General features: G+C 39.2%; 1 protein-coding gene across 1 annotated transcript in view; it reads left to right on the forward strand.

The window, feature by feature from the left end:
- The window catches only part of stmn3 (stathmin 3), a 28,133-nt gene extending 16,828 nt beyond the window's left edge, over positions 1-11,305 (forward strand). Inside the window, exons 2-5 of the mRNA XM_033041500.1 lie at positions 3,738-3,833; positions 4,806-4,972; positions 7,062-7,253; positions 9,545-11,305. Coding sequence (XP_032897391.1) covers positions 3,738-3,833; positions 4,806-4,972; positions 7,062-7,253; positions 9,545-9,604 — 515 coding nt within the window. The 3' untranslated portion in view covers positions 9,605-11,305. The remainder of the gene's footprint in view (positions 1-3,737; positions 3,834-4,805; positions 4,973-7,061; positions 7,254-9,544) is intronic.
- The last annotated feature ends 1,137 nt before the right edge of the window (positions 11,306-12,442 follow it).

Consider the following 12,442-nt stretch of genomic DNA (forward strand, 5'->3'; position numbering starts at 1 on the left):
AGTACACTGTAAACAATATAATAATTGTAAGTTGTCCCGAGTGTGTAGGATATTGCTGGTGTATGGGGATCGCTGGTCGGCACAGACTCGACGGGCTGAAGAGCCTGTTTCCACGTTATCTATCTCTAAATTAAACTAAACTAGAACAATTAGCCATGATTTTATTAAGTAATAGAGTAGCAAAAAGGGACCAGAATAGTCAACTCTTGCTTCTGTTTCTCTGCCATTGTGTAGTTTCTTGGGATCCCAGTCTTGCATGAAAAAAAAGATTTGCCGTGCTTAAAGTGCATGATTTTGGTCCTTTTCCGCAGAGCATGGTAGCTCTGCTCCTAAACATTAAAGAAAATTATGTTCAGCCAGTGACGGCAATATTTTCATGGAATTTAAATGCCAATGTATTTCTGACATCAAAACAGAGCCTCTTTAGGACATTGCTCGTTTTTATCATGCACTACCCAGCAGCTCATCAATATTTTTATTCCCTCATGTGCATTAAAGCATTAGTGCATCCAGCACATCAAAGAGTAATCACCCCAGACATTATGGCGTCACTGTTGGCTTTTGATTGCCACCATGGAGTTGTTATCGGCTGTAGTAGAAAGCACTGCAGTCCCAATGGATGGAACAAATATTTACATATTAATACTTAAACAGCCATGCGTGTCCAGATAATTATGCTAATATAGATTTTTGGCATTACACTAATGGTGATTGGACATGTTTTTCTTTAAAGTTAACAATTTGTTAATAACCTGAATCTTACTACGTACTAAATGCTTTCAGAAGTATTGCTGTTGTGGAAGGTGCTATATAAATGCATTTCCCCTGAGAATCCAACATTTATTCTCTTTTGGCTAACAGATATATATATTTGAAATAAATAGCATTTTTTACTTTTAGGATGTATATATTATTGCTCTTTTTTTTTTTACTGTTTCCTGATTCCTATGTTGTAGCTGTAGTATTATGTGGAAGAGTCTACCATGAATAACTATCTTCACTATTAACACAAAATGCTGGAGTAACTCAGCGGGACAGGCACCATCTCTGGAGAGAAGGAACGGGTGATGTTTTGGGTCAAAACCCTATTTCAGACTGTCTCGCTGAGTTACTCCAGCATTTTGTGTGATCCAGAGATGCTGCCGGTCCTGCTGAGTTACTCCAGCATTTTGTGTCTATCTGGTGTAAACCAACATCTGTAGTTCCTTCCTGCAAAGAATGTTCTGGTGCCCTTGGTAAAAACAGCTGCAATTGTAATATGCAAAAACATTGTTTGTTGGAGTGTAAACTTCCAACATAAAAATTGAGAGGAAATATAAGCCGCATTTTTTGCTAAAACATTAAAAATGCACCAGGATCATAATGGGCTCTTGGGGTCCAGCATATATTATTTAGACATTCTACAGCATTCTACAGTTTTAATGCATCTAATGTTCCCAGACTCGCAGATAACTTTATTTAATGGTTCTTACGATGATATTAACTAAAGGGCCTGTCCCACTTGGGCGACCTAATTCGTGAGTTCTGGTGAGTTTGCCCTCGACTCATACTCGAGGTCGTAGGAGGTCGTCGTAACTCGCCTTCATGCTCGAGAGTGGTCTCCGCGTACTCGAGTCCTCAGCTAGGTCGCGGCGTTTTATTCAACATGTTAAGAATAGCCCGCTGGTAAAAAAAGGTCGCCATTGAAAAAAATCAATACTTTCTTTACTCGTAGGTTTATTCATAGTAGGCCGTAGTAGGTCGGCATGTTTGTCGTAGGTAATCGAGGGTAGTCGAAGGTAGCCAAAGATAGTCGTAGATAGTCTTCATCATAGTTGATGGGAGGTCAAAGGAGATCAAAGGAGGTCGTCTTCACTCTACACTATTCGGTGTCCAATTTTCCCGAAGTTAGTCGTAGCTAGTCGAAGCTGGTCTTCTACATAATCGAAGGAGGTCTTCAACATGTCATTTCTAAAGACTCTTCTAAACTGGCAATTAGGTCGCCCAAGTGGGACAGCCCCTTAACATATTTTTAAGCAAGATTGCAAGTGTCTTTTCATCTATGGAATAAAATGTATATTTACCACTGACAGCATCTAATAGAATCAACAAGCACTGCGGAGATGAACACATAGAATAACAATAATTTCGCTTGGAAACGTGCCCATTAGGTCACCTGCGGCAAAATGAAAGTTAGTTTTCAAGCCAATTATTAATGAAGAACACATTGTTTTTTTTAATCCCGTTACCATTGTTATTTTTCTGCTTTTCTTCCTGCTTTCCTATATTTCTTTTGGATTCTCAATTACCTTTTAATTTTTTTGTTTTTTTAATTTTGATTTTCTTTTTCATTGTCTCCCTTCTCACTCTGTTCTGTTTTCACTTTTCCCTCCTCTCTGTCTTTTCTGCTCCTGCATGTGTGTTTTGCTGTTGTGTTGTGCTGTGCTTCATTTTAACAACAGTCCCATAAGAGACAGAACCAGAGACAGACAAAGAGGCATTGGGAAAGCAGACAGCAACAGGGGAATAAAACTGGCAGCTCTAAAGGAACTGGCGTTGTTTATAATGTAAAGATAAAGATAAAAAATAAATGCCAGTTGTGGCGCGCCAACATGAAGAAAATGCATCACATACGGCACTTAATGGTAAATTACCTGAAAGTGTTTTGATGCAATTTAACAAATTATAAACTCCATGAGGCTTTTAAAAAAAAATCTCACTTGTAAGAATGTATTATTTTAAAGCAGAGTTCAGCAACTATTTAGTTATAGGACGTTGAGTTAATTGGAATGAACGTAGTTAGGATTGAATTACTGGATATCCTGGTAATAAGAATCAATTTGGAGCAAATAGCTTGTTGCTACATTTAATTCCAATCTGGCACAGATTTGCAATTCTATTACAGTGGTATGTCAATGCATTTTGTGCAGTTTCATCCTTATCTCCCTATATGCCATCTTTTACGCATAATATTGCATTGGATGAATAAACCAAGACCAACAAGGTGCCATCTCGGGGAATATGAAGGAACCTAGGTTTCCTGGCTACCAGTGCAACAAAATGGTGATCCTACATATTTTAGTTTTAATATTTTTTATTAATATTTTATTCATGTATTGTCTTCCCGCTGACTGGTTAGCATGCAACAACAAAAGCTTTTCATTGTACCTTGGTACACGTGACAATAAACTAAACTAAACTGAGTCAGGACTTGAGGTGGGGGATTGCAACCTTCACGTGGTCCGCCCTGTTTCGATGAATGCAATCAACCCCGTGTGCACAATCAAATAAGATCAAATAGAACAAGTTGTCCTACAACTTTAGGCTGTGCACGCCATACGCAAGAAGGAGAAGAAGAAGTCAGGACTTGTCTGTTCAGAATTCTCACCCTGAATCATTCTGATAAAACTGATCTTAGTTATTTCTTGTCTGTCAATATCTCTCATCCATGAAATAATTTGGTTGAAACTTCTCTGCACCCTCTCACGGACCTTTACATCCAGCTTGTGTGTGGTCATCTGAATTGGATGCAAAACTCTCGTTGTGGTCGAACCACAGTTTGGCTTTAGTTCAGCATAAACATTCCGCTCTTGCTGGGCTCAGTTATACTTGACTATAAACAAAATAAATATCAACCTTTTCTTGACAGATAACCATTTATGTGAAATATCATGAGAAAGATTGTACAGAAGTCTTGCTAAAGGCTCATGTTCATTTAATTTTAAATTCACAAATATATCTATGTTTTGTTTTGAAAGCCTACAAAGAGAAGATGAAGGAGCTGTCAATGCTCTCCCTGATTTGCTCCTGTTTCTACACTCAACCACATCCCAACACAATTAACAAATTTGGTGGTGAGTAGGAGCATTTGGTAACTTCTAGACACTCTTATTTTTAGATTTTGCCGTTATACTGTAGCTATTTGTATTTACATGGCGATATTTCCATATTGAAAAGACTGGGCTTGTATTCACTGGAGTTTAGAAGAATGAGGGGATATCTTATAGAAACATATAAAATTATAAAAGGACTGGACAAGCTAGATGCAGGAAAAATGGTCCCAATGTTGAGCGAGTCCAGAACCAGGGGCCATAGTCTTAGAATAAAGGGGAAGCCATTTAAGACTGAGGTGAGAAAAAACTTTTTCACCCAGAGAGTTGTGAATTTGGGGAATTCCCTGCCACAGAGGGAAGTGGAGGCCAAGTGGATTTAAGAGAGAGTTAGATAGAGCTCTAGAGGCTAGTGGAATCAAGGGGTATGGGGAGGGCAGGCACGGGTTATTGATTGGGGACGATCAGCCATGATCACAATGAATGGAGGTGTTGGCTCAAAGGGCCGAATGGCCTCCTCCTGCACCTATTTTCTATGTTTCTATGAGATGGCAAACTAATGTAAAAACATCTATCTACAGATGAAATTAACCAGTTTTCACATTATGAAATTGATGTTTAGTTAAAGTCAAGAATCAAGAGTATTTAATTGTCACATGTACTGACCAGAAAACAATGAAATTATTACCTGCAGAAGCAAAACAGGGATATAACTCTCAAATAAAATATAATGAACAAAAAAAATCAACAAATTAATAAATTGCATCATGTGGAGAACAAAAATAGGATGATTTAATACACCGGGTTTATTGATAATAATATTGATGCATTGACCGTTAAATAGGAGCCACATTTTTGGGGGGAATCTCTGGGGGGATTTCAAGTGCGTTCTCGTGATTTTGTCCGGTTTAAAGAAGGCGCCGGACCTTGCTGGAAAATCGGTGGTGGACCTGTATTCACCATGTTCTACTTCATGTTTTTTTATTCCGTCCATAGATATGGAAGTGAAAGCAATTAATAAACGTGCATCTGGACAAGCCTTTGAAGTTATTCTGAAACCACAGTCCACTGACTTGTCCCCTGAGCAACCCATCACACCAAAGAAGGACATCTCTTTGGAGAAGCTGCAGGACCAGCTGGATGCTGCGGAGAATAGGAGAAAGGTGGGGCACACGGGCTGTTTCATGTCCAATTGAGGAGTTGAACATTCTCCATCACCGAAGCGCAATAGATAAATGCTATTCCTAAAATAGACACAAAGTGCTGGAGTAACTTTGCGGGCCCAGGCAGCATTTCTGGAGAAAAAGGATGGGTGACATTTCAGTCTGAAGAAGAGTCCCAACACAAAACGTCACCCATCCTTTTTTTCCAGAAATGCGACCTGACCCGCTGAGGCACTTTTTGTTTATCTTCAGTATAAACCAGCGTCTGCAGTTCTATGTTATTCTTTAATTATCTCACTGTCCCACAGGTATACGGAATTAACAACAAATCTGTCCATTTGTAGAAAGACTAACACAAAATGTTATTGATGCTGGAATCTGAAATAATAACTGAAAAATCCTGGAAAAATGCAGCCGATCAGATGGCAATTGAAGAGAATACACAAGTGTTTTTAAGCTTGCTAATCTTTCATAAACGACCACCAAGCTGGAATGTGAACTCTATTTCTCTCTTCACTGAGGGTATCTGAATTATGGAGATGTTTCCACTAGTGGGAGATTCTAGGATTAGAGGTCATAGCCTCAGAATTAAAGGACGTTCTTTAAGGAAGGAGTTGAGGTGAGATTTCTTTAGTTAGAGGGTGGTGAATCTGTGGAATTCTTTGCCACAGAAGGCTGTGGAGGCTGTAAGTGGATATATTTAAGGCAGAGATATTTTTGATTTGTACAGGTCTCAGAGGTTATGGGGAGAAGGCAGGAGAATGGTGTTAGTTGGGGGAGCTAGATCAGCCATGATTGAATGGTAGAGCAGATTTGATGGGCCGAATGGCCTAATTCTGCTCCTATCACTTATGACCTTGTGAGTATTTGCAGCATTTGTATTTGTAGAGAGTGCTTAGTAGGAAGAGCTTAATAGGAAATGTCATCTTTACACCACTACAGGAAGCATGATGCTCTACAGAGGATATATTTTTGCTCATTGTGTCTGTGGCAATTTTTCGTGAAAGCTTGCTGAATTGTCCCACCACTTGGTTCATTCTTATTAGGTCTTTACATCTTTCCTTTCATCCAGTTCCCTTTCCTTTTTATTCATTTCCTATTTGAAAACCTCTATTGAATCTGTTTTTCCTACCTTACAAATAGTGAATGTTAAACACACCCATTTCTTCCACTATCCTTTTCCCCATTATTCCGCCCCGCTTTCCCCTTCCCTCCCACCCCTTTCCACATGTATCCGCCCTTCTGGCTTCATATTTCACACCCCTTACATCCTTTTGTCTCCATTTGTGTCCATCTACTAATCAAAACGCCTCCCTAACCCTGTATCCACCCTATCACTCGCCAGGCTTTGTCCCACCCTCACCTCTTTTCTAGTTTTCTTCCCCCTCCTTCCCCCCTGTGATCAGTCTGATAGTGTCACAACTCAAAACATCTCCTATCCATATCCTCCTGATATGCTGCCTGACCCGCTGAGTTACTCCAGCATTTTATGGGTTTTTTTTGGTAAACCAGCATCTGCAGCTCCTTGCTTAAGAAGGAACTTCAGATGCTAGAAAATCGAAGGTAGACAAAAGTGCTGGAGGAACTCAGCGGGTGCGGTAGCATCTATGGAGCGAAGGAAATAGGCGACGTTTCGGGCCGAAACCCTTTTTCAGTCTGAAGAAGTGTCTAGGCCCGAAACGTCGCCTATTTCCTTCGCTCCATAGATGCTGCCGCACCTGCTGAGTTCCTCCAGCACTTTCGTCTGCAGTTCCATGTGTCTCCAAATCCTAACAAGTTTCTGTGAAAGGGGAGGGGGGGGGGGGTCTCTTCATTTCCTCCTGGTTCTTTAGCCATTTATTCCGGGTCTATGTTCGCTTGTTATTGTTCTTTTGTGTAGAAAGGAACTGCAGATGCTGGTATATACAAAACAAAGTGCTGGAGTAACGCAGTGGGTCAGGCAGCACCTGTGGCGTAAAAGGATGGGTGACGTTTTGGGTCGGGACGCTTTGTCAGACGCATGTTCTTTTTACCAGTTTCTGTTGAACGTTATAAGGTGATGTTTTGCTGAGGTCCCTTTCACACCAGTTTAATTTCTGTGGATTTGCAGTCACAAGAGATGCAGCTTCTGCAGCAACTGGCAGAGAAACAGCAGCACAGGCACATTGTGCTACACCGGGCTATTGTGGATAACAGTAACTTCAGCACGACTACCGAAAGGAAGTTAAATCAGAAAATGGAAACTTGTGATGAAAATCGCAAAGCCCACATAGCCGCTCTCCAGGATCGCCTACGTGAGAAGGCAAGTACTTCCCTACCTTTTACATTTTAGTCCTCTACATACTGCAACATATCTAAACCTATTAATCCTAAATAATTACCCTGGGATCATAAGACATAGGAGCAGAATTAGGCCATTTAGCCCAATGGGTCTGCTCCGCCATTCGATCATGGCTGATCTATTTTTCCCTCTCAACCCTATTCTCTTGCCTTCTCCACATAACTATTGAGACTCTTACTACTATTACATTCTGTCATAAAAAATAAATTAATAACACCAAGACCCTCACTCTTACACCTTCATTTGGGGAAGTCTTTGTAGGAAGCTAGGGTTTCTGATGGGCAGATTTTAACTTGGACTTGCTTTTCATAAGTTCACAAGTCTTAGGAGCAGAATTAGTCCATTCGAGCCGACAAGTCCACTCCGCCATTCAAGAGTGGCTAAAGAAGATATTATGTTTTAGTTTTCATGAAGATATTGTGTTTTATTTTAATTCAGAGATGCAGCACGGAAACAGGCCCTTCAGCCCAATGAATCCATGGTAACCATCGATAACCCGTTCACAATAGTTCTCCATTATCCCACTTTATCATTCACTCCCTTCATTCTAGGGCCAATTTACACAGGTTAATTGACCGACAAAGCCACACGCCTTTCATAAATTTGGGGATAAAGAACCAGGGAAAAACCTTTTCCCTCTCATCTATCATTGCTATCCAGAATGCAACAGCTATAAAGTTATGGCTGAAGCCATGACTTATTTGTTCCTTCTAAACACAAACATAGCAACACATTTTCCTAATCTTAACCAAGTCTCTTTGAAACTTAGTTTAGCAGCTTCTGTAAAAAGTACTGATCAATTGAATAAATTAATAATTCTTAATTTTTGTACAAATACTTACTCTTAAATAAATTCTAACTTTACAAAGTAATATTAATGTATTTAATTTGTTATGTACATTGTGAAATGCATTCAGAAAAAATACATTGAAATGTGTGGACCTCAAAGTGAACAGCAAACATTAAAAAATCCAAATGCTGATACTAATGAGCCCCAAGCCTATTTAGTTTTGCTTTATAGATGTGTTACTTACAGAGAATAACACGGTTGTGCAACCCAAAATTAAGTCTGGGGTCTTACTAATATAATTTGTAAGATGGAAAGGTTGCAGAGAAGATTTATGAGGATGTTGCCAGGACTTGAGGGCCTGAGTTACAGTGAGAGGTTGGGCAGGTTAGGATGTTATTCTTTGTAGTGCAAGAGAATGAGGGGTGATCTTATAGGGGTGCATAAGATGATGAGGGGAAAAGATAGCATGAATGGACAGAGTAGGCGAATCAAGAATTATAGGGCATAGGCTTAAGATGAGAGGGGAAAGGTTTAATAGGAACCTGAGATGCAACTTTTTCACATGAAAGGTGATGGGTATACAGGGCGAGCTGCCAAAGGAGGAGTTGAGGCATATATGAGATGAGCTGGCAGTAGAAATCTTAGAAGCAGATACATTTACAGCCTTTACAAGACTCTTGGACAGGTACATGGACAGGAACAGTTTGGAGGGATATGAGCCAGGTGCAGACACAGACAAGAGGGACGATCCCAACTGGGCAACCTGGTTGGCATGGACAAGTTGGGTCGGAAGGCCTGTATTCGTGCTGTTTAACTTTAAACCTGAAAGTAATATCTTAATAGAAACTGGCCACTTAATCTTAGAAGCATAAAGTTCATCAGCAGATACTATTGCTTTTTTGTTTTTTTAAATTATATTTATTAGAAGCAAACCCATATTACAAACATTTCATGTATATCAGTCATACATTGTTAATATTATCAGTTGTGGATTGGTTCTGCTTCTAGTTTTTTTTTTAAGGTATCCATCATTTACATTAAAGACACCCCTCTTAACTTTCAGTCATTGATTGATTGATTGGCTGATTGGAAGATTCAGCATGGAAACAGGCTCTTCGGCCTACCTAGTTCTATGTTATCCCATATTCCAGCCCACTCTCCACACACTAGAGGGGAATTTACAGAGGCCAATTAACCTGCAAACCTGCACGTTGTTTGGGATATCAGAGGAAACCCACTCGGTCATAAGGTCTCCACACACAGTACCCAAAGTCAGGATCAAACCCAGGTCTCTGGCATTTTGAGGCAGCAAGTTCTATCCTGACCACATTTGTGACATACCTGTATCTTGGCAGAACGCTGTTGGAACTTACCCACGCGGATAACAGTGAAAGGATTGCCGGTTACAAGACTGATTTTTCAGGTGTCTTACCCTTGATAATCTGTCTGTTTTGTACGACAGGAAAGGCATGCAGCCGAGGTCCGCAGAAACAAGGTGCAACGAGAGGAACTTTCTGGCTAAAAAAAAAGTTCTATTGCTTTGCAAAGAACACCGTGGAATGAATCTACTAATAAAATCCTGGTTATCACGATACGTCTTTTGTTTCTGAATTCGGTACTTATTATATGAATAGGTCATGCTTTTTTTGCATTTGGAATATTGGTTCTTTCTTTCTGTGCAATACCGAGAATTGTAAGCAGGCAAAAATCAGCAGCACATCAGTAATCTAATAATAATCAACACATTCAGAGTATTAATTGTTATTGACATCATAATCTGCCAATGTACTTTATCTTGTACAGTATATATAGATGCATTATATTGATTGACAGACTCAACCTACAATTAGAGAAAAAATGCCAACAAATTAATTAATTTTATTATATTTCCTGCATAATTGAATCATTATGTTTCCCTAAAATTTATAGGTGCTCATAGGTATTAGAAGTTTTGGATGGATTTCACCATTCTTTGTTGGAGTTCTCTTGGATCTAAAGGGAATGGTGATATCTGTTGTCCAGCATGATGTAATTGTCAGAATCTATATCCATTTGAAGAATAATTGAGTACCTCATATATGGTTTATTTGCACAAATCATTATTTGTATGTCAAACCCAATTAATCAAATCAGATTAAAATTGACTATTTATCAAACATATTTCTAAAAAAGTGTGCCTAAGATGTATTTTAAAATATATATTTTATTATTTAAATATTATTTTATTTAATAATGGCTTTATTTTTTTAATTTTCATTAATAACAATGAGTTAACAAATAAAGAATTTTAGATGAAGATGAATGTCAATTAATTACTCTGTGGAAAGATCAGAGATTAATTATAACCTGTTGCCGCCTAAAGGTCTATATGTCTTAACTAACTATGGAGTGTTCAGTCTTATCAAATGGTGACATTACTCACTAGACCTTCACAAGAACTATCTATTTGGCTCTTTATGTTGGATGAACTTGTTCATAAACAGAGTAAGTTCCATCTTTAAATAGCAAATGTCATTGGTAGCATTGTATTATATATGAATCTTTCTATATGTCCATGCTCTCTGAAGAGGGGGAAACTTCCAAGCTAGTAAGCAATGTTTTGGTGAAATTAGTCTCTCTACAAAAATGGTGTGCGAAAAGTTCTAAATTATCCAGCTAACTTTTTGTCTTATTACTGCGATAACTGTGCTGAGTAGAAAACGGTTTGCCAAATATAAAGCTGTATAAGTTCCAGAGTGTTTGTTTGTTGTGCGGTATCTAACTTTGAAGATTCTTTTGTAAATACCTACTTTTTTTAAAAATTGTTTGGCAGGCTAGTACATAATGCATAACACTGTGTCATGCTAACACCTCATTTAATGATGTGCCATTTCACCTCAGGCTCTGCCAGTGTATGTATTTGCCTATCGGACTTGAAACTAGAGTCAGGGTAAGACCGTAAATGATGCTACATTCTTTCATCTACTCACTGTATTTGAAGGGGGCTCGTTTTAATCACTTGATTAGATCTTGCTATTTTTTGATGTGTTTGTATATGAATCCTTATGGGAAGATGCTAACAAATTTCTCTCGCTTTACACAATAAAAAATGACTGGAAGTAGTCAATTTGAAGATTCTTACCCACCCATTTTAGATTCCATAATGTGCATTTAAATGTCAGTTTAAGATTGCTGTAATGTGCAAGGTGTGATTACAAAATAAAGTCCATGATATACACAGTTACCTTTCCGCGCATTGTTCATTATTTGATATATCTTTATACATATTCTGTTATTAAGGGTTGAAAACTATTGCCAGTCAAGATAAGAGAATCATCAGGACTGTAAATAAGATAAAGTGTGTTATTTGGGGATTTCTGACCTTTAAAATTCAATCCCGCAATTTATTTTTCACTTCTCTACTGCTGCTCTTCCTCGAACTTATTTGGTTTCTCTTGCCAATCCCTTTTGGTATCTACGTTCTTAGAAACACAGAAACATAGAAAATAGGTGCAGGAGTAGGCCATTCGGCCCTTCGAGCCTGCACCGCCATTCAATATGATCATGGCTGATCATCCAACTCAGTATCCTGTACCTGCCTTCTCTCCATACCCCCTGATCCCTTTAGCCACAAGGGCCACATCTAACTCCCTTTTAAATATAGCCAATGAACTGGCCTCAACTACCTTCTGTGGCAGAGAATTCCAGAGATTCACCACTCTCTGTGTGAAAAATGTTTTCCTCATCTCGGTCCTAAAAGACTTCCCCCTTATCCTTAAACTGTGACCCCTCTTCTTTCCTTTCAGATGGGAAGACACACCATTGTACAGCATAGAAACAGGCCACTCAGACCACTGCATCTATGCCATTCATCAGGCCTATCTAGGTCAATCACACTTGCTGTTAAAATCCCTGCCACCCTAAATACCTGTCATTTAGGTGCATACTAAATGTTGTTCCTGTTACTGCCTGAGGAGGAAGAAAGCTAGAAGGGAGGAGAAGCGGGACAAAGAATAGCACCTATTCCCTACCAGACATTGACCTGCCCCACCTCTCGTCTAACTTTCTTACCCCCCCCCCCCATCAGTCTGAAGAGGGATCCCACCAGAAACGCCATCTGTCGGTGTTCTCCTAACCCGCTGAGTTATGCCAGTAGTTTGTATCTTTTTTTGTAAACTCAGCATCTGCAGTTCCTTGGTTATGCAATATTTTCTATTATGTCCACCTAAGGGACCATAATTATGGAGCAATACATTCGCACAGGATTTCTTAAAGATTGAAGCACAGATTCTTGTCATTTGGCAAAGCTGTATTTATGTCCCTCATGAGCATTTTCCCGTCCTGCCTATCTCATCCTGTCCACATAGCCGTTTATCTCTTT

The sequence above is a fragment of the Amblyraja radiata genome, chromosome 23 (assembly GCF_010909765.2).
Source record: "Amblyraja radiata isolate CabotCenter1 chromosome 23, sAmbRad1.1.pri, whole genome shotgun sequence".
NCBI lineage: Eukaryota > Metazoa > Chordata > Chondrichthyes > Rajiformes > Rajidae > Amblyraja > Amblyraja radiata.